The sequence below is a fragment of the Sminthopsis crassicaudata genome, chromosome 3, assembly GCF_048593235.1.
Source record: "Sminthopsis crassicaudata isolate SCR6 chromosome 3, ASM4859323v1, whole genome shotgun sequence".
NCBI classification, from domain to species: Eukaryota; Metazoa; Chordata; class Mammalia; order Dasyuromorphia; family Dasyuridae; genus Sminthopsis; species Sminthopsis crassicaudata.
In genome coordinates, this window is record NC_133619.1 from 614,835,324 (window position 1) to 614,862,355 (window position 27,032).

Here is a 27,032-nt window from a genome sequence, read left to right on the forward strand (position 1 = left end):
TTTTTGCATATATTTTGAAAATAAAAGGCTATTATTTTCAAAAATTATGAGGGAAGACACTGAATTCAGAAAAAGAACTAGTATATATGTATATATGTGTATATATATGTATCTGTATGTGTATACATGTATATATGTGTAGTATATACACACATACAGATCTAATGGTAGCCATCTTAAATTTTTAGAGTAGAAGAGTGATTTTGGCTTGTGGATTTTTTCTTTTTCCTGGTGACGTGAGCTTGGTGGGGGCTCGGCCCAATTGAAGGAAGGACATGACATCAGTATGATATAACTCTGTAAGTTGGATTTTTTTTTTTTTTGAAGAGGAGTTTACAAAAGGAAAAAATAGCAGACAAACAGTTTGGGGGAATTCATCGAGCCTTTCAAACCTGAGAAACATGGGAGGGATGAGGTGATATTGTTTCATGGAGAGGGAGGACCCTTCTCTGAGCTTTTCAGCTCCCAGGTAGAAAGCTAACATAGGGGAGGGACTCTAGGGAAAGGGCTCAGTGTTCTCAGGGGGACTCAGTTTCTCTCAAAACTTCCTAGATTTCTTTGCTGTGTAGAGTTTCCATCTTTCATGTGAATCCGCCATCTGTTTCATGCTGAAGTTCCCGGGCAAAGGAGAAGACAGTGGGAAGAGAGCCAGCTCAGGGGATCATGTTCCACCATTTGAAGGGGAAGGGCTTCCGGCGGACATTAGTGCCACAGTGAACCTCGCCATGTAGCATGTGGTAGGGAGTGAAGTCATCAATAAAGTTGCACTGGAGGCCCAGTGGCTCCAGCAGGGATCGAACCTTCTCCTCTAGGCAGCAGCGCCCATTGATGATCGGCCCAAAGGGTTTGGGGATTCCCAGGTGTCTTCCTAACACGAGCATGTTCACCTGTGACCACAGAGTAGAAAATCAAGAATGTTAGAGGGAAAGGCATGAGCACTCATGGGTACAGAGAGCTTTTAATATCCTGCCAGTGTTGGGGGGAAGGGGAAATAAGAAAGTCACCTGATAACTTTGTTGTATATTTGAAAGGAATAATAAGTTATGCACAATGGATCTGCAATTTCAGGTGCAATTCTCTGCTTTTCTATTTCATTTTTTTTTACAGAAATGTTGATTTTGTTTATTAAGTTCAGAATAAAATAAATAAATTAAAAAACAAAAAGAAAAAAAGTCCATCCTTTTCATGAAGAAAGGAAGGAGAAGTGATGTTGGGGGTTTCAGAATAAGGCTGAAATATGGGGGCTAGGGAGATTTAGCTGAATAGAGGAAGGAAAGAACCAAGGAAGTGGGGACAGGAAAGAGAGAAGCCTGGATCTTTCATGTCCAGGAAGCCTAAGCCTTCATGTCAGGAATTGGCACCTGCCTTCCCTGTGTATGTGCTATTCAGCCCCCTTTGAAAGGAGACCTCCTAAAAAGAGCTTAGAGCATCTGGAAAGGAGACAGTAAAAGACACTGTGTTACAATTGTGGAATCAGCTCAGCCCTGGCCCAACTTGTCATCATCATCATCTTCATCCTACCCTTGATACTTCCCTCCCTGATCATCCTCTTGTCATCCTCATTGCCTCCTGAACTAGAAACTCTTCCCTGGAGGAATTAACTCTTTCAATGCTGATGCCCTATTCTCCTCTTGATTGCCTCCATCACTCACCATCAATCTTTCCCCTCTCCACTTCACCCCCAGTTTCCAATTCTGGAACAATAATCAAATCACCTCTGTCACAAAATGAATGTATCCTCTATGACTTTATAACCTGGGTAACTTTCTTTTTTCTTAATTTTTTTTCTTAATTTTATAATTTTAACATTTTTTGACAGTACATATGCATAGGTAATTTTTTACATTATCCCTTGTATTCCCTTCTGTTCCGAATTTTCCCTTCCTTCCCTCCACCCTCTCCCCTAGAGGGCAGGCATTCCCATACATATTAAATATGTTATAGTATTTCCTAGATACAATATATATGTGCAGAACCGAATTTTGTTGTTGTTACACAGGAAGAACTGGATTCGGAAGGTAAATATAACCTGGGGAAAAAAACAAAAAATGCAAACACTTTACACTCATTTCCCAGTGTTCCTTCTCTGGGTGTAGCTGATTCTGTCCATCATTGATCAATTGGAATTGGATTAGCTCTTCTCTATGTTGAAGATATCCACTTCCATCAGAATATATCCTCATACAGTATCATTGTTGAAGTGTATAATGATCTCCTGGTTCTGCTCATTTCACTCAGCATCAGTTGATGTAAGTCTCTCCAAGCCTCTCTGTATTCCTCCTGTTGGTCATTTCTTACAGAGCAATAATATTCCATAACATTCATATACCATAATTTACCCAACCATTCTTTGATGGACATCCATTCATTTTCCTGGGTAACTTTCTAAACACAAATATCTCTTCTTAACTACCATTTCCCTAATAGATAGATGGATAGATAGAAAGATAGATAGATAGACTTACATGAACTGATGCTGAGTGAAATGAGCACAATCAGGAGATCATTATATACTCCAACAACAATACTATATGATGATCAATTCTGATGGACGTGGCCATTTTCAACAATGAGAGGATCCAAATCAGTTCAAATTGATTAGTGATGAACAGAACCAGCTACACCCAGCGAAAGAACACTGGGAAATAAATGTGGACCACAACATAGTATTTACACTCTTTCTGTTATTGCTTGCATGCATTTTTGTTTTTCTTCCCAGGTTATTTTTACCTTCTTTCTAAATCTGATGTTTCTTGTGCAGCAAGACAACTGTATACATATGTATACATATATTGAATTTAACGTATACTTTAACATATTTAACATATATGGGACTACCTGCCATCTGGGGGAGAGGGTGGAGGGAAGGAAGGGAAAAGTTAGAACAGAAGTTTTTGCAAGGGTCAATGTTGAAAAACTACCCATGCATATGTTTTGTCAATAAAAAGGTATAATAAAGTTTTTTAATTAAAAAAGAATAGGTATTACAAAAAAAAAAGAAACTTCTTGAGATGAGGGACTGTCTTTGCTTATGTGCTAATAATATTATTTGCTATATATATAATTTTTGGATATATACAGTGCCTTTCATACAGTAAGCACTAAATAAATGATTCATTGACTTTCTAGGGTAACCATGGATCACAACCTCCCTGAGACTTGGTTTCCTTATCTGTAAAATAGAGATAATAATTCCTATAGGGTCTAACTCACAAGGTAGAGGAGACTCAAGTCAGAAAGTGATCACAGAGCACTCTGTGAATGTTACAATGCCAGATAAATGTCAGTTATTATTAAGAAAGGTCATGCATGATCGAGTTCTCAGATGTTTTATAAATTGCCTGCCTCCCTCTAGATAAACTGGTCAAAAGAGCAAGTTCTATTGGTTTATGGTGATTTTATTCCAGACCTGAGGAAGCAGGAGGTGCAGCAAAAATATTCCTCCACTGAGAGTCAGTTGACTTGGATTAGAATTCCTTTCTACCTGCACAACTTTGGCTGAGACACTTCCCTTTCCCAGATCAGTTTCTTTATCTTTAAAATGAGAACACTGGATGAGATGGTCCCTGAGATCCCTTCCAGGATTGATTCTGTCATCCTATAGTTTATGATTTTTTTTCCAAGTCCATTCTGGTCACTCATTATGGCCTTATTCCTTCTCTAAGAAACAGAGAAATGATTGGACCTCACACAGGCCACAGGAAATCCTTTGGGACATAGTGGATCCCATCTACTCCAAAGTGGACAACATTTGAAGCAACTTGATCTCGAAGAAAGAATTAAGCTTGAACCTCAACTTAGCCACTTACTAACTTTGACCTTCTGGACCAGCCATTGAACTAGTCCATGCCTCAGCTATATTTTATAAAATGGAGGCAGTGTGATATAATGGGGTAGATGAAAAAAGCACCAGATTGGGGATCAGGAAACCTAAGTTTCCATCACACCTGTGTAAATTTGAGTGAGGTGCCTGTTTCTTGAAACCTCTTTTTATTCACTTTTAGAATGAGAATAAAAAGACTTCAACTCCCTTCCTCCCCAGGCTGTCCAAGGACATAGAAACAAGTGCTTTGAGAAGCTTAAAACACAATAAAAACACTGGATTTAGCCAAAGGCAGAAACTGAAATCAGTTCTTCCTGCCTTCCAAGTCAGTTCTCTTGGAATTGTCCATTAATTCTGGCCCCTTCTAAGCTACTTGTCACGTCCATACCAGGCAAATGTAAAACCCTTCCCCCTTAATTAAATAAGGATAATAAAGCCTGCAGGATTCCTTTCTGGAGATGTTGCAAACCTTAGGGAGACAGTATTAATAACAATACTAATAATCCCTGTAATACTGAGACCTCCATTCATCCTCCTGTTCCTCCGGCTCACCAAGTCAGGGAAAAATGCGATTGCTTTCCTCCTCTCCGTTTTGAAGAGTTGAGGGATGTCGATGATGTCTCGATCTGTCAGGCCCAGCTCTCGCTTCAGCACCTCTCGATTCCAGTCGATGCAGCTCTGGGAGGGAAGAGGTGATGGCCACGAGGAAAGGCAGAGTCAGCGGAGAGAGGAGGACAAAGAAGGCAAAGAAAGATTTGGGTCCAGACCGAGAGAACCCACAGAAAGTTTAAGTGAGGAACCTATGTATGATCTCTAATTTTATGAAGAATCACCTAATTTCAACCTCCACCATCATACAAACCTCCCCTGGGAGTCAGAATCTGATTCTAAGGCCATGTCAAGTAAGAACCAGATGCTGGCAGACATCCCCTTCCTATATTCAGCACTCCTTCTCTAGGAACGATATCGCCCCATCTACAAGAATAGTGTGAGTGATTTTACCAAATGCTTAGATAAAATATAGGTAAACTCTGTCTACAGTATTTCCCTGCTCTAGTAACCCAGTCTCTGGCCACATTTCCCCCAAATGTAAAGTCTTCCCCATTTTGTTTTGTGAGTCCTTTTTTCAGTTGTGTCTGACTCTTCATGACCCTATTTGGGGTTGTCTTGGCAAAGATACTGGAGTGGTTTGCCCTTTCTTTCTCTAGCTCATTTGGCAGATGAGGAAATTGAGGCAAACAGGATTATGTAACTTATCCAGGGTCACATAGCTAGTAAGTGTCTGAGATCAGATTTGAACTCACAAAGATGAGTCTTCCAGACCCAAGCCTGGTCCTCTATTCGCTCTGGCACAACCTAGCTGCCCAGCTATTATACTTAGTGCATCATAAGCCTTAAATAAATGTTCTTTGATTTAAACAAATAAATGCTCTTTTGTTCTACCATTCAAATATAGTCCATCTGACATGTCCTTTTTGTGATGAAGCTATCCTGGTCCCTTGTGATCACTGCTCCCTTATCTAGACTTTTCACCAGTCATCATCATCATCTCTCTCTCTCTCTATGAGATAATTGGGGTTAAGTGACTTGCCCAGGGTCACACAACTAAGAAGTGTGAAGTATCTAAGACCAGATTTGAACTCAGCTCTTCCTGACTTCAGGGCTGGTACTCTATTCACTGCGCCACCTAGCTGCCCCCATCTAAGGAATCTACCTAGAATTTTCCCATGTATCAAAGTCAAGCTCAATGGCCTATGGTTTAAAGATTCAATCTCATCTCTTCTTTGAAAATAGGGATATTAACTTTCCCCAATTCTGCTTTACTTCCCCTATTCTCTATAGTGTTTTAAGGATCAATGTCTCAGAAATGATATATTCCAGTTCTTTCCTTATCTCCTTGGCTATAATTAGTAACTGTGCCTGCATTTGAGCCCAGGTTACTAGACCATCATCGGACCACAGCTTTAGAGAGAGAAGGCACCTTAGAAATCAATCAGTCCAACCTCTTGCATTCGTGTGAAGAGCTGAGGAAACCAAGGTCACAAAGACTGAATTTGAATCCAGATCATATCTCTCCAAATCACGGATTCTTCCTGATATCCAGTATCTCTTTCTCAACACCATTCTGATAGATTAATCTATTAGAAGTAGATGATAGCTTCATATATTGTCCTTCTTGGGTAATATATTTACATTAACCAGAGCCTTCTAAATACCCCTGGTCAAAAAAGTGATTATAGTCATGGGAGCTGCAGGACTGGTGGGCTGCTTAGTGTCCCTCAAGCCACGTGCCAAAGGCAACAACCTCCTCTGCCTCTGCTTCGGTCCAGTCTTCGATAAGTATTCCACATCAACAGAGGGAAAGACTATCCCACCCCAATAACTAGCCCTAGAATGGGCCTTGTAACTGTTCTGACTGAGAGAAATTACTGGGCCATAGGAGTGACTAAGAAGCAGCAAAGTATCCTGGATGTGATTGGACCACAGGAGAGCGGCTTCCTTCTGGGGATGGTGGGATCCTCTACTGACATTTTTCTTCTTCTAGGATTTCTTTTTCTTTACCTTCTGATCTTTTTGTAAAAAGTAATAAAGAGACTTTAGGAAGTTTTCCTATTGTGTGCTTACAACTTTCTCCATCCTCTTCCCAGTACCTGGACAAACTTGTTGTAACTGATAAGATTTTCATTGGACAGGATCTGATTGATGGACATGGTCTTCACGTGGTTACTCCCTGTGGAGAAAAGAGTGAGGAGGGGAGGGACAAAGAGAGACGCAGAGAAGGAGAGAAAAAGAGAGAGAGAAAAAGAAATGGAGAAGAAAGGCGTATGTCAAGGAAAGAGACAGATATTGAGGGAGAAAGAAGGAAAGGGAAAGGGAGAGAAGCAATGAGAAAGAGATGAAGAAACAGAGAAAGAAGAAGAAATAGAGAAAGAAATGCAGAGGGATAGAGATAGCAACAGGGAGGAGAGTTGGATAAATGGTGAGAACCACAGAGAAGGAAAGAGGGAGAGAGACAGATGGATAGAGGCAGAGACAGAGAAAGAAACACAAAGAGAGATAAAGAGAAACAAAAACAGAGAGACAGAGGGAAAGAAGGAAAGAGGTAGAAGAGAGACAGAAAATGAGAAAGAGAGAAGAAGAGGAAAAGAAAAGAGAGAGAAGAGAGAGTGAAAGAGGTAGGATAGAGACAGAAAACAAGGAGCAAGACATAGAGACAAAGGAAAAGAGGTAGGAGAGATATAGGAAGGGGTGGGAGAGACAGAGAGAGGTGGTAAAAGAGAGAGATAGAAAGAAGAAAGGGAAAGAGACGAAGAGGGAAGGAGAGATGAAACAGAAATGTGGGTGGAAGGAGAGACAGAAGGGGAGAGAAATTGAGTTACTAATTAGCCGGTAATTAAAAAAAAAATTACTCCCTTAAGATCAGGAGGCAGGGTTCAAGCTCTCAGACACTGAGTCAGTATTTTTTGCATCTTGACTGGGCACCTTCTTACTTAGCAAAGCAGTTTTGCCATCGTGTGTGTGTGTGTGTGTGTGTGTGTGTGTGTGTGTGTGTGTGTATGTGTGTGTGTGTGTGTGTGTGTGTGTGTGTGTGTGTGTGTGTGTGTGTGTATGCTGGCCATGTCACAATGTGGTCTAATATTGAGCTTGCGGTCTATGAATCCCCCAGATCATTCTCACCTATTATCATTTATAATTTTCATCAAACTATTATCTGGTCAAACTTTCCAATCCTGTAGTTTTCCCACAGGCCAAACAGTTGATTCTTTGCTCTTCCTGTTAAATTCTTTTTACTGGATTGGACCTAATTTGCTAGCCTGATGACATCTTTTTGGACCTTGGTTCTGTCATCCAATATATTGGCTATACCGCTTAACTGTGGGACACCTACATCTTGGACAAATATAACATATTTGTTGTTGTTCTTTTCTTTTCTTTTCTTTTCTTTTTTCTTTTCTTTTCTTTTAGTTTTCCAGTTCATTTTAAAAAATGTTTTTTATTAAACCTTTTTAATTTTCAAAACATATGTATGGATAATTTTTCAACATTAATCCTTGCAAAACCTTGTGTTCCAATGTTCCCCTTTCCCCCATCCTCTCCCCTAGATGACAAATAATTCAATATATGTTAAACATAGTAAAAATACAGAGCATAATTCATTTGACAGCTGATCCTCACTAGTGGGTAGCCAAGAAGGGCAGACTAAATGAGTCAAGGAGGGTGGAAGCTGAGCTGCCCTTATAACTGCTGGGGTCTCAGTTTCCAAGGCTGGCGTCTCCTAACTCCATGTCCAACCCTTTCATGCTGTTCTCACTGATTCCAGAGACAACTTGGGCTCATGTGGTTTGAGGCCCCGTGATTACATCAGACCATTCCAGAGATAGCCAGGTATGTGCCCAGGGGCTCTGGGTGGGGAAGTTTCGGTGGCCTGAGCCCTCCAGATGCTCAGGATTTTGCTGGTCTGCTTAGGGGAGGGTGTCTCCTCCTCCATCACTCAGTCCCCGGAAGTCCTTCCTCCTCTAGAGATGTCCTCTTGTGCTGTAGAGCCAGCTATCCAGCCTATCTTTTGCATGTATCTCTCTCATGAACATATTGTCTCCCCCACTAGAATATAAGCCCCATGAGCATAAACTTGGTTTTTAGCTTTTTTTTTTTTTAACATCCCCAGTACTTAAACAGTGTCTAATACATAATCAGCACTTAATAAATGCTTGTCGAGTCACTCAGTGACTGTCTAGCTCCCTCATTTAGCATTGGATATCTGCTACTTGCATGCTGAGTTATCCTTCCATATACAGGTAAGTAAGCTCCATCACCAGCTGGCCTGTGAGTAGGGCACAGTGGGGGATAATGTGTAACAAAGAGAGCTATTGCTAGGTCTGGGTTCAAGCTTCAGCCCTACAACAACAGGTGTTCGGTGCAGGAGAGAGACTACTGACAAACACCAAAGTCCGGAGTTGCCTCCTTCTCTGAGTCTCTCTTTCCTCACTTGAAAAATGATGGGGGTATTCTTAAATGATCCGAAAGGTTTAAATCCCCAAATCACTTGTTAGCTTTGAGACTTGGACAAGTCACCTCACTTTTCTAAGTCTCAGTTTCTCTATCTGTAAAATGAGAATAATAATATTTGAACCTCAATTTCCCTATTTATAAAATGAAAATACGATTACATTTGATCCTGTTTCCTTCTCTATAAAATAAAAATATTCTTTAAGCCTTAATTTCCTCAACTGCAAAATGAGAATATTTGAACTTCAATTTTCTCATTTGTAAAATGAGAATATTATTTAATTCTGTTTCCCTATCCATAAAATAAAAAAAAAAATATTTGAGCCTTAATTTCCCCATCTGCAAAATAAAAATAATATTTGAGTCTCAATTTCCTCATCTGTAAAATAAAACTAATATTTGAGGCTCAATTTCCCCATCTGCTAAATGAGAATAATCATATTTAAGTTGCAATTTACTTATCTATAAAATTAAAATAATATTTGAGTCTCAATTTCTCCATCTGTTAAGTGAGAACAATAATATTTAAATTGTAATTTATCCATCTATAAAATTAAAATAACATTTGAGTCTCAATTTCCTCATCTGTAAAATAAAACTAATATTTGAGCCTCAATTTCCCCATCTATTAAATTAAATGAAAATAATAAAATTTAAGTTGCAATTTGCCCATCTATAAAATTAAAATAATATTTAAGTCTCAATTTCTCCTTCTGTAAATGAGAATGAGTGACAGGCCTCTTGTGAGGAAAATGTTATATAAAACAGCCAAATGCATAGACAGGGGAGCTATTATATGTATTAGCATTCATTAAATCCTAACTACTCTCGACAGTATTTTAGGGTATATTTAAAGGTTTTGAAAACTTTTTTCTTCATCCTATTTCTTCTTTTTTGTCCTTTTATCTTATTTTTTAACCACCATTTTACAGGGAGGGATACTAAAACATAGTAATAAATGATCCTAGGAAATTTAGAATAGCACTTCTTAAGCTTTTTCTACTCACAAATCCTTTTTTGGTGACCCTGGATAAATAGGTATATAAAATAAGTCTACAAATCAACCATTTACTGATAAAATAAAATCTTAATTTTGTACATCCACGTTCTGTTACAAGATGCCATATGTGGTCTCTGCCCACAGTTTAAGAAGCTGAGGTGTAGAGAACTTACAAGTCCAAACCTCCCATTTTACAGATGAGGAAAAGAAATGCCTGGAGATTTAGATAAAGGTGGTTTGTCCAGGGTCACCCAGCTAAGTGTCAGAGGCTGTTCAAACACTACCTTCTCTCTCTACTAGTGATACCTCCTTGAAGGTAGGGCCTGTGTCTTCTCTGTCCCCTCCTCAATGCCCAGAGTTCATTGTGACTTCTGACTAGCCCTGTGAGCCAGGAGTGGGACAGTTGTAAATTAGGGGGAGGAAAGCTGATTTTTATAATAAGGTTGGGTAAGATTCTCCTCCCTATTGGAGATGAAGACCTTGGTTATACAAACAGGGCCTGATAGAATGCTTTCTATACATCATAGTAGTTACTCAGTGAGGAGAAACTTTCTAATAAAGGGCTGCCATTGAGTAAAATAGGCTGCCACTCTGGAGGTCAACAAAGGAAGGTCCTTCCTCGGGGGGCTTAGTGGGCCTCTGAGGTCCCTCCCCACAGCTCTGGGTTTCTGTGATTCAATGTGTAAGAACTGGGGGGCTGAGGACAAAGCAAGGGAAAGGAATGAGCTCAGTGGCGGGGAGAAGGAAGAGCAACTCACCTACGACACCTTCAAACAGGAGGGCTCTCCCATGGCCCCATTTCTGTTTCTCCTGAAAAAGTTTGAAACAGGCTCCGGGACTGGCCAGAAGCAGGCGGAAACCCTGTATGGAGAAAAGCAGATTCCCTCATCTCCGGACCCTAATGCAGTCCATACTCCCAGGACCAAGATTCTGATTCTGCTCTGGAGGGTGAGACCTTCCATGGCCAGGCTTCCTGCTGACTTCCAAGGGCAGGACTGGCTCCGGCCATTTGCCAACCTGAGCATCTAAGGGGATGGATGCTAGCAAAGGTGAGTATCTGGTGCCAAGGGTTTACACGTCTCAACCCTGTGTAATATAGGATCACAGATTTAGAACTAGGGTTCAAGCCCCTACTAGCCATTCTGAGGAACTCCATTACAACAGAATGTAATTGAGGATGCTTTGGGAGAGCAAGGGATTTTTTTCTCCTCCCTCTTCAGCACCTACTACAGTGCCTGACATAGAGAAAGCCCTTAACAAATGATTGTTGAATTCTTATCCAATCTCGTTTTTACAGATGGGGAAATCAAGGTCTACAAAAGTCAACTGACTTTGCCTTTCAATACACATTTGTGGAGTAGGAGAGACAAGATTAGGAATCCAAGATCAGAGCACTGGGAGTGGGGTCTTATGGACCATTTGGTCCAATCCTTTCTTTTAACAGAGAAGCAAACTGGAGTTCAGGAGGGAAGAGGCTTTACCCGAGATTATAAGCGTGGAAGTAGCACTGTCATGGGGCCTCTTAACTGTGTTATGCATACATAATAATACACAACAGTGGTGATCATTAAATCCATCACTTTTGGAAAGTTTCAGCAAGATCCTAGAAGGGATAAAACTGAACCACTGGATGCTCAAGGGCTCAAGAAGGGGCTTTCTTGGAGGACCTTACCTTGTCATCTGGAACAGGGACAAAGCTTAAGAACTCATCCACATGACCCACCGCCAGCCAGTCCACAAAGAGTTCCACAGGAGGTTGAACTTTCTGGGCATACAGGAAGTCCCGGACTACCTGAGTGACCCTCCTTCCACTAGACCTGAGTGAAGAGTGGACAAAACATTACCCCAAAGTGGCCAAAATAATTGTTCCTATATTAGAGACTAAACATCATAAACGAATGGCCAATAGATGAAGGGTCAAAGTTTTCAGGAGAAATGTACATTATCAGTGACCATTTGAAAAATAGGTATTTATAGTGATAAGGAGAAAAAAACGGAATGAAAACCACTCTGAAGTTTCACCTTACATCCATCAAATTGGCAAAGAGGATGAAATTGTTGATGCTGGACAGGCTATGAGAAGGCACATACACAAATAGACATTATTGGGGGAACTATGAATGGGTGCAATCATTCTCTCTCTTTTTTTCCTTTTAGTTTTTTAGAATGAAATTTTATTGATATTTCTTAATTTTACATCATAAATACATATATATGTATTCCAGTACCCCCTAAGAGTCATCTCTCATAAAAATGAATTTTTAAAAAGTAAAGAAAAAAAATATCAAGTCAAACCAAAGTATCAAAAGTGAGACAGTATATGCAGTGTTCTATTGTTATTGTTCAGTTATTTTCACTCATGTCTGATTCTCCTTGACCCCATTTGGGATTTTCTTGGCAGTTTTGCCACTTCCAGGGTGCAGCCATTCTTGAAAACAATTTAGAATTATGTGAGAAAAGTCATTAAACTATTCACACCCCTTGACTCAGTAATCCTATTAATGAGAATATATACCAAGGAGATCTGTGACTAAAAGAAATGATACACACACACACACACACACACACACACACACACACACACCCCAAATCTACCCTAAGTATTTACTCAGACAAGATGGGTGACTCAGGAGAGATCATGGTAGATCAAATGGCCCCAGGGCAGAGACCAGAGTAAATTTCATTTAGTGACTTTAATTAGGCTTTAATTCTAGGTCATTAGTTCAAAATTCCAAGGACCCATGATTTCATCAGGGTGGGTACTCCAGGCTACTCTACAAACTCTCCATCCCTCTCGGAGATGATCTCCAAGACTCATTCCAGCCCCAAATAGCTCATCCCCTTTCTTCCTGCCTACCCCTTGCCATCTCCAGGGGCTCAGGATCTCTGCCCTTAGCAAGGCAGGTTCTCACAAATAGACACAAGTCTTGAAACCTTTCCAGCTTATATTATATATAAGTTTATGTTATAAATATATATATAAATATCATATATAAGCTTATATGAACATTGATAATATATTAATATATACTATAATATAATATATACAATTTATAATATTTATCAGGAGTTCTCAAACTCTGGCCCACAGGCCATATGGGGCCCGCTGAGGACGTTTATGCGCCCGCCGGGTTATGGCAAATGGGCTGAGGGGCAGAGACAGAGCGTGAGCTTTTGTTTTTACTATAGTCCAGCCTCCCACAGTCTGAGGGACAGGGAACGGGCCCCTATTTAAAAAGTTTGAGGACCTCTGGTATATATTATACAATATGTAATATATATATATAATATAGTATGATATAGATATAATATAATATATTAATATATGATATAATATATCACACATATATGTATTATATTATTATAATATAATATATTATATTACATAATATATTATATTATAATATAATATACATATATTCACATTTGCATCCCAATGGCCCAGCTCTCCAGCACCCACCAGGATTAATTGGATGTAACGAGACTTTGGAAGAGAACAGACTTTTGTGGAAGTTGGTACAAGTTGCTGCTTGTATTTATAATATATTAAAAATTTCACAGACCTCAAAAGAATCTCAAGAGATGGATGGGGGGAAGGTGGGGAGAAGTCAGGCAGCTCTAAACTTGAGCACCTCACTCTCTGTGGGGCCCATTTAAGCTCTCAGAGCAACGATTCAGATCCAAACCAATCCCATGATAAAAAGTGACAGAGCCCAAACTAGGACCATTGGTTAGTCCGGCTGAATTTGATGCATTTGGTTTAATGAACATTTGTTAAGCACCTACTCTGTGCAAGGAGCTGTACTAGATGCTGGAGGGTACAAATAGAAACCTAATTCTGTCTCTGCCTTTACAATCTGTCTTGGGCCCCTCCGCCTGTGCTGAAGCTGAGTTCCATTCTTCTTTTTGTCCTCTCTGCTCTCAGCAGAAATGTCTGTGTATAGGTGTATTTGTATGAGGTGATTTGTCTATATTATATATAAAGGATATTTTAGATGGCCTTCGAGGCCCGGATGGGCTCTGAGAGCCTGTGATTCTGTGGCAGAGGCTGTATCGCGTGGAACAGGAGGGTTTTGTTTTGTTTAATGAACATTCTGATTCCCTTACTATAGGGAATGAGCTTCTCCTTAGGGAGGGCTGAATGTTTCCTCCAATTTAAGATCTCTGAGAGTTACTGAGGACACTGAGAATTAAGTAGCATGCTCAGGATCACGCAGCCAGCCTGTGTCCAACCCAGGACTCATACCCAAGACTTCTCGCTGCCTTTTATCCAAACAAGCTCAACCTCAGAGTGACTTTTAGGAAGACGGACTAGACTTTGATTTCAGTGGGTCAGGAAACATCCTTCCTTAGCTAATAGACTTCAAGAGCTGCCCGGGATCCAAGGATGTGGCTGGTCCAGGGTTACAAATCCCGGAGATAGGCCCAGAGCCTAGACTTGAACCCATTTTTTCCTTCCTCCAGGATGCTGGGCTGCCTCCCAGGGAAAGCTAGAGCCACACATCCTGGGTGGAGAGATCATTTGCTCTCCTTCATAATTCCTCCCCAGGGTTGCTTGGGTGGCCACAATTTCTATGGAATAGAAGAATCACAACTCAGATTGTGTATGTGACCTTCACAGTTGACAGCATGCCTCAGGGCAACAAGGTCTAGGCTCTGGGTTCAAATTCTTCCTCCGACATTCTAGCTGTGGAACAAATGAATTCAACTCTCTGAGTCTCAGTTTCCCTATCTATAAAATAAAGAAACAATAGCACCCAGCTTCCAGAAAGATCAGGAGACTCGGGAGATGAGGAATGCAAATTGCTCTGCAAACCTTTAAGCACTAAATAATTACTAGTTACTATTATTGTTTTCAAACTGATTTTATGTCCACTCGCTAGCTGATCCCAGTAACAGCCTTGTGAGGCTGGTGTAGCAGGCCCAGGTGCCTCTCCCCCTGTGACAGAACAGGCTCAGAGACGCAGCCAAAGTTTCACAGCTAGAAAATGTTAAGGCCAGCCTTTGCGGAAAGCCTTTTGGGAAGTACTCTGTGCTAAGGACTCTAATTCATTCTCAGAATTATGCTATAAGCCCAAAGAGAGCAGACATTGTGCCTTTTCTAAACTCCACACCTCTCTCAGGCACCTGTGCAAGGTTCTGCATGCATTAAGTGCTTAATACATGTCAGTGTGATGAAATCTGAGTACATCTTACCAGCATTTTCCCTCTCACGGAGGACGGTCAGTTGGCAGTTGGTGGATAGAGTTCTGGCTTGGAGTCAAGAAGCCTTGAGTTCAATTTCTAGCCTCAGAAACCTACCTACTAGCTAACTGTGAGAACCTGGGCAAGCTACTTAACTCTGTCTGCCTCAGTTTCTCCAAATGCTAAATGAGGATGATAGCTCCTGCTCCATAGAGTTGTTGGGAGGATTGAGTGATAATATTTGTAGAGCCTTTAGCATAATAGGAGCTACACAAATGCTTCTCTGTTCCACTGAGACTTAGTCCAGGATACTCCATCCCTCTCTTTCCCTCTTACCCAGGCAAGTTGCCCCCGATAAGGATTCTTCCCAAGGGGTACTCCTTCCCATTGGCCACCACGGGAGGGCTGACTTCCAAATTTCCAAAGGAATCTAGGCCACTAACAGACTTGTCCCGTGGTTCCCTGGTCACATAGCCAAAGTCTGGGCCCTGGGCAGAAGGGGAGAGAACAGTTAGTTAGGAGACCCGCAACAGCTTCCCTGGCAATGGACACCTATTTCCCAATGTGCTTGTGAAGTCCCAGAGCATCTCTGGGGTTCCCCAGCTCACAGGGATTCCTTGAAGGAACAGGAGAAGATCTTACTCACTCTGCAGATTGGGAAACTGAGGCCCAAAGAGGAAGCGTCACATGATACCCAGAAGCACAAGACAAGAAAAAAGGAAAAGTCAGAATCCTATACTCTTCCCACAATTCTTTGTGAAGCCCTGCATTTTACAGCAATAGCAAGGAAGCTCTGCATTTAGAAGGACCCCAGTTTTCATATCTGTTTAATTAGGGACTTGGGCTAGATAATTTCTAAGTGTCCTCCCAGCCCTGACATCCTGGGTTCTAAGGTACCGCCTCCCAGCTCTGACCTCCTGGGTTCTAAGAGCCCTCCCAGCTCTGACCTCCTGGGTTCTAAGGGCCCTCCCAGCTCTGACCTCCTGGGTTCTAAGGGCCCTCCCAGTTCTGACCTCCTGGGTTCTAAGGGCCCTCCCAGCCCTGACATCCTGGGTTCTAAGGGCCCTCCCAGCTCTGACATCCCGGGTTCTAAGGGCCCTCCCAGCTCTGACCTCCCGGGTTCTAAGGTTCTCCCAGCTCTGACCTCCTGGGTTCTAAGGGCCCTCCCAGCTCTGACCTCCTGGGTTCTAAGGGCCCTCCCAGCTCTGACCTCCTGTGCTCTAAGGGCCCTCCCAGCTCTGACATCTTGGGTTCTAAGGGCCCTCCCAGCTCTGACCTCCTGGGTTCTAAGGGCCCTCCCAGCTCTGACCTCCTGGGTTCTAAGGGCCCTCCCAGCTCTGACCTCCTGGGTTCTAAGGGCCCTCCCAGCTCTGACCTCCTGTGCTCTAAGGGCCCTCCCAGCTCTGACATCTTGGGTTCTAAGGGCCCTCCCAGCTCTGACTTCCTGGGTTCTAAGGGCCCTCCCAGCTCTGACCTCCTGGGTTCTAAGGGCCCTCCCAGCTCTGACATCTTGGGTTCTAAGGGCCCTCCCAGCTCTGACCTCCTGGGTTCTAAGGGCCCTCCCAGCTCTGGCCTCTGGGTTCTAAGGGCCCTCCCAGCTCTGACCTCCCGGGTTCTAAGGGCCCTCCCAGCTCTGACCTCCTGGGTTCTAAGGGCCCTCCCAGCTCTGACCTCCCGGGTTCTAAGGTTCTCCCAGCTCTGACCTCCCGGGTTCTAAGGGCCCTCCCAGCTCTGACCTCCTGGGTTCTAAGGGCCCTCCCAGCTCTGACCTCCCGGGTTCTAAGGGCCCTCCCAGCTCTGACCTTCCGGGTTCTAAGGTTCTCCCAGCTCTGACCTCCCGGGTTCTAAGGGCCCTCCCAGCTCTGACCTCCTGGGTTCTAAGGGCCCTCCCAGCTCTGACCTCCTGGGTTCTAAGGGCCCTCCCAAGCTCTGATCTTTCTAGGTTTCTTTCTATGCTTACTTATTACTTATCTAGGGTTCCCTCACTGGAGCACTAAACCATAGTGAAGTCACTTGAATAAATTCACAAGAATAGATGCTGATAAGCCAGAGAAGCCCCTATTAGGGATGAAACTTGAGTGGACTCTGCACACCTTCCCTCCCCTGGATCCTATATCCAGATGGGCCTAGTGGAAAATCCATGTGAAAGCTACTGTTTGGCCTATAACCAGGGCTAGGGATAAGCATGAAGATTAGCCAGGTACTACCCACCAGGATCCTTTTATAAGGAAAGTCCTGAAGCTCTCCATTCCGAGGGGAGTCAAAGACTACAGGGAAAGTCTTGTGTGGAGCCTGGATGTACCCCAATTCCATCTCATCCTGTGAAGAAACAGTTTCTTGTTATTGAGTTTTCAGGTGTCCAGCTCTTCCTGGGCCTATCTGGTTTTTTTGTTTGTTTGTTTGTTTGTTTTGTTTTGGTTTTTGTTTGTTTTTGTTGTTGTTGTTTTGGGCAGAGATACTGGAGTGATTTGTCATTTCCTTTTCTAGCTCATTTTACAAATGAGGAAACTGAGGCAGACAGGGTGAGGTGATTTATCCAGGGTTACCCAGCAAGTAGGTCTCGGAGCCTGGATTGGAACTCAGGATTCCTCTCCTTGAGGGTAATGGATATGGTTGATAAAGGTAATTAGAATGTCCTACCCATTGGTGCTTTCAGGTGCTCTCACTGTCTATCTGTTTCTGTCTCTGTGTCTCTTCTGTCTTTCTCCCTCTTTCTGCTTCTTTATGTGTCTCTCTTTGTGTTCCTCTTTCCATCTCTGTCTGTTTCTGCCTCTATTTCTCTGTCTCTTCCCCCTTCCTCTCTTTCTACTCTCTCCCTCTCTTTCTTTCCCTCTCTCTTTCTCTTCCCCCTTTTTTATCTCTTTCTCCCCTTTCTTCCCCCTTCCTTCTTCCATTCCCCCTGTTTCTCTGTTTCCCTTCTTTCCCTCTCCTTCTCCCTCTCCCTCCCCCATCTCTTCTTCTCCCCAGCCCCTCTATCCCTCCTCCATTGTTCACAATCCCCCCATTTCTCCTGACAGTGCAGAGAGCGCCTCACCTGTATCCAGCGGTCATTGCGGTTCTCGGTCTGGGGACAGATGGTCAGCTTGCAGTCCGCTTTCCTCGCCAACTCTGCGACTGCTTCCACAAAGTGGGTGTTGTTCCTTACTCTGTGGTTAGGTCAGAAGGGCAGGTGTCTCAAGCAATGTCCAGGGCATTGAGAGTGATGCAACAGGAGCCCCGCCAATGGAAAAGGAGCCCCATGTTCCTTATCCCCATCTCCTGACATCAAACTCACTTGCACACATAGACCTCCACGGGGGGCAGGGTGCTTGGGGTCATGATCCAGGGGGCCACACGAAAAATCACCGTGTCTGTGAAGATTGGGGACTCTGGAAAATCCTGTGGGGAAGGAGTAAAGAAGCCACATGGGTCAATCATCCTTTAAAAGCGGCATTTTAAGAACTCTGGAGGAATCCAGAACTAGGCCCTGGTCAGTGTGGTGTTGGAAAAGCGTGGACTTCTAGGGGCTGGTAACCCTGAACTGTAATAGGTTCAAGGCAAGAAGGAAGGGTTCAGAGAGCACTGTCCAGGGTCACTCCCTCTGGTCATCGTCATCTCTGTTTGGCTTTTGTGGAACTCCGAAGTCTGAGAACTCAGCAGCTCAAAACAGAATCCAGAGCATCAGACTTTCCCCAGGGACACACACACACACACACACACACACACACACACACACACACACACATGCAGAAAATTTCCCAGAAAACCGAACTCCTCAGAAGTGTACTACTGTATCACTGAAAGGTCTCATTTGGCTCTCTTCTCCTCTAAATTTATACTCCAACTACTCTATTACACTGGTCAGGGTGGGGTGGGGTCCTAAGTTCAGTCCAGAGGTTCAAGCTCTCTCTGTGTCTCTGTCTCTCTCTGTCTCTGTCTCTGTCTCTCTCTGTTTCTCTGTCTCCCTCTCTACTCACTCTCTCAAAATAAAGCCCCAACCGGCCTACAGGCAACCTCAGAGTGACAGAGAAGATGGTGTCCTTCTCAGGATCATTGACCTCGGTCCCTATCCCACTGTCCCATGAATCCATTGCTCTTCCTCCCTGAAGGAGGGTATGGAGGTGACGAGATCATGGTTGAATTTGGAAAAACTGAGGCTTAGTGGGAGGGGGGTGATAAGAGAGATGAAGGGGGAAACAAGATTAACATCTGTCCGTTCTGAGAGGTGTGGACAAGCTGGACATGAATGACCCCATGATTGAGCTCTGGATACTAAAACTAGCATCCCTGGAGAAGATGTGGCCTGACCTGTATTTGAAGCACCAATAGGAGAAAGGCCCTAGTGTTCAGAACATCAGAGGCCAGCCTCCCAGAATTAGGGGAAGTCGTCTCTGAAGAGCCTCCTTTCCATGGCCCAAAACCTTGGGAGCACAGTCCTTCCCTTCCCTAGCCCCGGGCCTAGTGTCGATGCCCAAGGGCATATACCCACCCCCTTCATACCTGATTGGAGTCATCCAGCAAGGTGACGTGGAAGGTGATGAGCCCGGAGAATCCAGCGTCAGGGAAGGAAAGCCCTTCTACATAGAGCCTTTCTTCTTCCCCATTGAAGCGAGGAACCACATAGGACACCTTGTTGGGGCCCAGAGCGTACCTGTAGGATTCGCAGGAGTCTTCGGGACCTGAAGGGGAAGGATGGGACACAGAGGCTCAGGAGAGGAGAAGGAGGAGGAATCGCTCATTTCTTAAAGAGACACACCGTCTGGGGAGGGCCATGAAGTCCTTCCTCTGGAAGGCAGAAGGGGCTTCTCATTATCCCTTCCCCTGGTGTCTTCCATAGGGAAGGGACCCATAAAGAATCTGAGCTAGCTAGACTTGACCTAGACTTCATCATTTCTTGCTTTCCCATTGGTCCTCACTGTGTGTGCTAAGAAGGAGACCAAGGCCCAAGCCCAAAGCAACACAGGTGCCTGTGACTCGAGAAACCCCATTCATGGCACTGCCATCTTCCAGACCATAGGCTTGTAACCTCAGAGTTTTCCCCGACTCTTCCCTGTCACCTGCCATTCCATCATGGCCGCCTTATGGATTTAAAGCTAGAAGAGATTTCCAAGGCTGTCTTCTTTCTAACCTTTGTTTAGAGATGAAAAACTGAGGCTAAAGTGACTTGGCCAGCCTCAGCTGAGCATCAAGCCCATGACTCTAGTGCTAGGGTTCATTCTACCCCTTCAATGCCCCTGACAGCTCAGATAATGGCTCTTCTCTTCTATAAAGCTTTCCTTCTGTGCTTATACTCTCTCCCTTCTCAGATTATCTTGGTTCATCTCATTAGAATGTAAGCTCCTTAAGAGCAGAAACTATAGAACCATAGCTTTAGAACCGGAAGGACCCATCTAGTCCAATCCCTTGATTTTACATATGAGGAAACTGAGGTTCAGGGAACTGAAGTCATTTGGTTAAGATTTTCCAAGGAGTCACAGAAGCAAAATTTGAACCCCAGTCCTGTAATTCCAAATACATTGCCCTGCACTCTGTCATGTTGCTTCTCTTGGCTTTGCCTAGAAAAACCTCTCCCCATGCAGAGATTTCAGCCTAGTGTTGTAATGTAATCCTCTATTTCAAGTACCAAAGTCCTGTCACTGTGGACAGAAAGTATTTTTGCCCAGAGGGCAAAACAAACAGGAAACATTGGAAGGGCCTGAAGAGAGATGATTTTTGGCTTGAAATCAAGACAAACAATGACAGCTATCTGAAATTTGAATGGGCTGCCTCTGGAGGGAGGGAGTTCCTCGTCGCTGAACGTCTTCTAGCCAGATGTTAGAGAAGGAGTTGATGCAAGCATTTAGCTTAAAGTCTAAGATTCTGGAGCACCTTTCCCCTTGCCAGCTATTCTCTTGATTACCAGAGGGTTGGAGGAGACAATGTAAAGTTTCATGCAGCCCATCCCCACTGTAGGGAGCACAGTGGAGTGGACATCTCCCCTGGTGATGGTGGTTCTGCTGGAGGCAGTAAGGGAATTGACTCACCACAGGCATGGAAGACTCGAGCCCTCTCAGCATCAAAACTGGAGACATGAAGAACCAGCTTGTGGTCATCAAAGAGGGCAGTGGGGCCCTGGGTTTTCAGAATCATGAGCGACATGTCTTGCAGGTCTGAGGATCCAGAGGCAAAGGGTGTCTCAGGCCCACAGACACTCCTACCAGACCAGCTGCCATATTCTAATGGCCTCCCCCCACCTTTCCAGTCATGCTTTGTTCCACTTCTTTTGGGTCTTGGACTACAAGCAAAAGTAATTGCACCAATCATGCTTTGTTCCAACTCTTTTGAATCTTAGGCTACAAGCAAAAGTAATTGCACTCAGGAAAGAGCCTAGAGCTGGGAATTCTGACGAGTCTTAGCTCTGACAATAACTCTTTATGTGATCTCAAATCAGCCACCTCATCTCTTTAGTCTCAATTTCCTTATGCAAGAAATGAAATAATTAGGCTAGAAGAACTCAGTCTTCTTCCAGTTATAAATTTATGATCTTATGATCCTAAACCAATAGGATTCAGAGCTGGAGGAACCTTGGCAGTCATATAATCTAATTTGACAAATGAGGAAACTGAGACCTGGAGAAACTAAATGATTTGCTCAAGATCACAAGAGAAATTAATAACAGAGCCAGAATTAGAATCCAGATGAACTGGTAGGATGTGATCTAATACTAGATCTAATACCATGTTTCTATGAAATTGGTGACCGGCTACCTACGTGCTATGTATGATGCCCTGAGGCATCATGGAATTCCTTCCCTTTTAGTATCAGATTTCAGGGTTAAGGAGTTGATAGCAATGGGTAACCCTATGTCCTGAGGAACCTCGCCAAGAACCCTCCCCCAACCCAGGGCCAGAGTCAGCCCACTCTACTGGTCAGGAACCACTGGTTGTACCTTCAAGGCAGCGCACGCATTTGTCACAGTTATCTCTCTTGTCACAGGTAAGATCATCCCGGTCACAGTTTACCAAAAGGACTGCTCCGTGTCCACCAGGTCCCCATACCCATTGCCTCTGACAATTATAAATCATAGTTCATCGATGAGAGAAGCCCCCTGACATGCCTCCAGCATTCTCCAAACCCTAGGCCTTTTTTCCTGGGGATACAATAACCCCTTCATCCAAGATTTCATCCCATCATCTTTCCAAATCATCCCCAAAGACCACGAAGGTAATCTTCTTCAAAAAAATAGTCTCATTATGTCACCCTTCTTGGAACCCAAGCATTTATGGGATCAGAATTAGATTTCTTCATCCAGCTTTTAAGACCTTTCACATTCTGTTCACAACAAACTTAGCTTCAATTTCCATTCCAAGCAGACCCTTTTTATCACCCCCTGTGGCTATTATGTTCACTTTCTTTTTGTCTTGACTTATGCTGTTTCCTCCTACCTAGAATTCCCTCTCCTTATTCATCTCCATAGATTCTACCCTTTTTTCTTTCAAGAGGTGACATGTCTTTCCTACATGAATTCTCCCTGCACCCCCAATTCTTATAGATTATAAATATATATAGACAGAGATCAGCAGCCTTCCATAGGTCAAATTAATATAACAAATATTTCATAAACACTGTCTGTATGCAGACCACTGTGCTGGTTAATGTCTAGGTAAAACACGGTCCCTATGAGCTTCCTGTCTGGTAGAAAAATAAGACAGATAACATAGAATATCCAAAACCCAGGTGCATTAGAGAGATTCAGAGCCAAATTTTGTGGCAGATCCAAGCAGAAAGGGCATTATTGACCTGGAAGACAATCAGGAAAGACTTCCTGGAAGAGGCAGTGGGGTCTGAAACAGCAGGAAGGAGCTCATTAGCTAAAGGGTGAACACATGTCCTTTTCAGGAGAGAGAAAGTGAGCCAGTTTGGATGAAGGAGAGCACCAGGATATAAGACTGGGGAGGAAAAGAGGCGGCAGATAGAGGTCATTGAATGCCTGACAAAGGACAAGGGACTTGAGAAGCAATAGAGACATACTCAAGCTTTTGGAGCAGAAGTGCGACATAAGGAGATCTGTGCATCAGGAGTATTCTTCTGGTGGCAGGATAAAGGATGGATTGTACATGGATGTAGGAGAGGGAGAATAAAGGCAGAAGTTTACTGAGGGGAACATTGCCATTCTATGGGCATCTTATTATTCTCTATTTCATTGACTCTTTAATTAGACTATATAATCCTTGAGGGAACAGCCAGGTAATGACTTCCCTCTGGGTCTGCCTTCCATTTACACTCAATATATCTTATATGTATATAGTTATTGACAATTTATCTCCCATATAAAACCGCAAACTCCCTGAAGACAGGACTTTGGTTTTGCCTTTCTTCATATCTTCCACAATAGCCCAGCACATAGTAGGTCCTTTAAAGATGTTTGTTGATTGACTGATAGCTCTTAGCACTACTCTGGGCACAGAATAGGTATACCCTCAATATATATTGTACATGGATTGCCCTTTGAGGAAGGAAAGTTCTTGTTCTTATGGCTTTTCCTTGGCCGCCTAGATTTAACTATTATGCTTATAGCAGAGGGAAACCAGTAACATCCTTTTCTGACGTGCCTGCCCAGGAAGTGATGGATTACCTTATCCACGTAGTTCCTCTCCACTTTGCCATCGCAATTCATGTCGGTGTCCAAAGAGATATCTGCCCATTGCAAAAAAAAGGGGGTGAGTCAGAACAGGACCCCAGAACTCTGTAGGTCTGCCCTAGGCTGATCCTTGGCCCCCTGAAGCAAACCATAGATGGCAGGTTCCCAAGAAGACTGGTTTTTTAGAATTCTTCTAAGAGAATCAAAGCTGGAAGAGACCTCAGAGATCATGGAGTTCAGTGTTCTCATCTGACTTTCTTAGGATCACACAAAGCTGTCATTCAAAGCCAGAAGCCATGACTCCAAAGCCAATGTTCTTCCTGCAGGCCCCTGTCCTGCAGGAAAGCTCTGGTCACACTGGAGACTTGCTCAGAGTTGCATGGCTAAGCAAGTGTTAGAGGCAGGATTCAAATCCAGATCCATAGGGTACAAGTCTTACCTTGTTCCCACTATCCCCTACTCAATCATTGTTCAGTGGATGAACGAATGAGTGATTTCATGATCCACCTATAGAATGCATTTTGTTCAGTAATTTCAATAATTCCAACTCTTTGTGACCCTATTTGGGGGTTTTCTGGAGAAAGACACTAAAGTAGTTTACCATTTCATTCTCCAGCTCATTTTACAAATGAGGAAACTGAGGCAAACAGGATTAAATACGTTGCTCAGAGTCACACAGCTAGTAAGTGTCTGAGGCTGGATTTGAACTCATGAAGTCAAGTCTTGCTGACTCTGGGTCTATAGTCTAAGCACTGTGGCACTATGGCACCCCCTAACTGCTCTAAAGAAGAGCAGGTTGAAGACATCATTGTATATAGTAACAAGAAGATTATGTGATGATCAATTCTGATGGACGTGGCTCTTTTCAACAATGAGATGATTCAGGCCAGTTCCAATGATCTTGTGATGGAAAGAGCCATTTACACCCAGAGAACAGACTGTGGGGACTGAGTGTGGATCACAGCATAGTATTTTCACCTTTTTTTGTTGTTTGCTTGTTTTTTTGTTCTTTTTTTTCCTTTTTGATTTGATTTTTCTTGTGCAGCATGATAATTGTGGAAATACGTATAGAAGAATTGCACATGTTTAACATATATCGGGTTGCTTGCTATTTAGGGGAGGGGGTAGGGTAGGAAGGAAAAAAACTTTGGAGTGCAAGATTTTGCAGGGGTGAATGTTGAAAATTATCTTTGCATAGATTTTGAAAATAAAAACTATTATTCAAAAAAAGAAGTAGGTTAAACTAATCACAATAACTTAGATGCTCACAGAACTAGAGAGCTTCCAAAGGACTATACATTAAGCATTCAGAGTAATGTCTTTTTGGACTGAACCTGGGATTTCTTTGGCAGAGGGATTCCCCAATGAGAAATTCCCTCTTATCAATGCACCAATACAGCACCTTAGAGTCCTGGATTGCTGCCATGGTCACTAGGGTTCACACAGCCAGTTTGGGTCAGAAGGAGATCTACACTGCATGATACTGGCTTCCTAAATTCCCATTTTACAGATGAGAAAGCTAGGACAGAAAGCACTGAATAGATCTATTCATGATCAGGTAGATGGGAAATAATGGGAGCTGAGATTTGAACTCAGATCTTCTAGTCTATCCAGGGACTAGATAGGGATTAGATGCTCTATAGGGAGCATTCTGGCTGGGTGTCCTGATACTTAGGTCTTTGCCAGGAGGATACGGACAAGAGGAACTCAGAATGGGCAGACCTGGATGGTCCATTGCAAGGCAGACCCCCTCTCTATAGTTACATCATTGAGGGCTGAAATAGGATGTTTAAGTGTTAGAGGCAGGAGCAGGGCCCTTATCCTGGGGCTGTTAGGATGGAGATGTTCCCAAAGCACTGGAGCCGCCCTGTTTCTCTCTCTTTCCGGAGATAGCCAGGACCAGCATTGCCGTGCCCTCATCACTTACCTACACAAGTGAGGTACAGAACAGCATAGGCGAGGGCGAGGGGCTCATGTTGGGAGTGGTAGGAGATCTGAACCTGTGGAGAGACATGGTCCCTGAGTCACAGCCATTACCTGCAGACACTGACCCCAGGGAGTCAGCAACCAAGGGATGTAAACTTTGGCTCAACAGGGCAAGAGCTCCAGCCCGTGGGGGCACTGGTGCTCCCAGTGTAACCCAATCCTCCTTCTACTCAAGGGGGACCAACTCTCTGATGGGGAATTCACAAAGTAGGCCCAAGAGAAGATTTATTCCCAGTGGGGATACAAAAGCCATCAGCAGTTCTCTGAATCTCAACTGGCTCATCTGGAAAATGGAAATATTCATGGAACAAAAGGGGGAGGACAGGATGGTAGGTTCACCCACAGTAGAGGAGGCATGAGGTACCATTCTGCTTCTTCCTTCTCTCTCTTCACTGATCCTCCCAAGGCATTCACACAGCTAGCTCTGGTGCAGCATCAGCCCTGACTTTAAGTCATATAGGTCATGGTTTAAATCATTTTACATAGTCTCAAGTTTTAGTTCAACTCTGACACTATCGTATGAGCTGAAGAAAACACTGTCCCATCTTGAGCCTTGGTTTACTTATTTATAGAATGAAAGAAACATACACCAAGAAAATGTCATGAAGAATTAGCCACAACTGGAGTAATTGAACAAAAGGGGGAAATGGTCTCTATGTGCCCTTCCAGTCCTAAAATTCTATGTTCTAAGGATCCCCCAGGTCTAACAGCCTGTGTTCTAAGCTCCCTCCCAACTCTGACCTCCTGGGTTTTAAGGGCCCTCTCAACTCTGACATCCCGGGTTCTAAGGGCCCTCCCAGCTCTGACATCCCGGGTTCTAAGGGCCCTCCCTCCCAGCTCTGACATCCTGGGTTCTAAGGGCCCTCCCAGCTCTGACCTCCTGGGTTCTAAGGACCCTCCCAGCTCTGACATCCTGTGTTCTAAGGACCCTCCCAGCTCTGAACTCCTGGGTTCTAAGGACCCTCCCAGCTCTGACATCCTGTGTTCTAAGGGCCCTCCCAGCTCTGACCTCCTGGGTTCTAAGGACCCTCCCAGCTCTGACATCCTGGGTTCTAAGGACCCTCCCAGCTCTGAACTCCTGGTTCTAAGGGCCCTCCCAGCTCTGACCTCCTGGGTTCTAAGGGCCCTCCCAGCTCTGATCTCCTGGGTTCTAAGGGCCCTCCCAGCTCTGACCTCCTGGGTTCTAAGGGCCCTCCCTGCTCTGACCTCCTGGGTTCTAAGGGCCCTCCCAGCTCTGACCTCCTGGGTTCTAAGGGCCCTCCCAGCTCTGACCTCCTGTGTTCTAAGGGCCCTCCCAGCTCTGACCTCCCGGGTTCTAAGGGCCCTCCCAGCTCTGACCTCCCGGGTTCTAAGGGCCCTCCCTGCTCTGACCTCCCGGGTTCTAAGGGCCCTCCCAGCTCTGACCTCCCGGGTTCTAAGGGCCCTCCCAGCTC

General features: G+C 43.8%; 1 protein-coding gene across 1 annotated transcript in view; it reads right to left on the minus strand.

Moving 5' to 3' along the window:
* Positions 1 to 374: 374 nt before the first annotated feature.
* Positions 375 to 27,032, minus strand: part of LOC141564085 (protein-arginine deiminase type-3) — a 45,863-nt gene continuing 19,205 nt past the window's right edge. The window contains exons 3-16 of the mRNA XM_074306122.1: positions 25,541 to 25,613; positions 23,608 to 23,669; positions 21,922 to 22,039; positions 21,017 to 21,142; positions 19,494 to 19,672; positions 18,289 to 18,392; positions 18,049 to 18,160; positions 17,226 to 17,333; positions 15,351 to 15,502; positions 11,503 to 11,647; positions 10,585 to 10,691; positions 6,475 to 6,550; positions 4,376 to 4,501; positions 375 to 887 (exon numbers count right to left, since the gene is read on the minus strand). Coding sequence (XP_074162223.1) covers positions 654 to 887; positions 4,376 to 4,501; positions 6,475 to 6,550; positions 10,585 to 10,691; positions 11,503 to 11,647; positions 15,351 to 15,502; positions 17,226 to 17,333; positions 18,049 to 18,160; positions 18,289 to 18,392; positions 19,494 to 19,672; positions 21,017 to 21,142; positions 21,922 to 22,039; positions 23,608 to 23,669; positions 25,541 to 25,613 — 1,722 coding nt within the window. The 3' untranslated portion in view covers positions 375 to 653. The remainder of the gene's footprint in view (positions 888 to 4,375; positions 4,502 to 6,474; positions 6,551 to 10,584; positions 10,692 to 11,502; positions 11,648 to 15,350; positions 15,503 to 17,225; positions 17,334 to 18,048; positions 18,161 to 18,288; positions 18,393 to 19,493; positions 19,673 to 21,016; positions 21,143 to 21,921; positions 22,040 to 23,607; positions 23,670 to 25,540; positions 25,614 to 27,032) is intronic.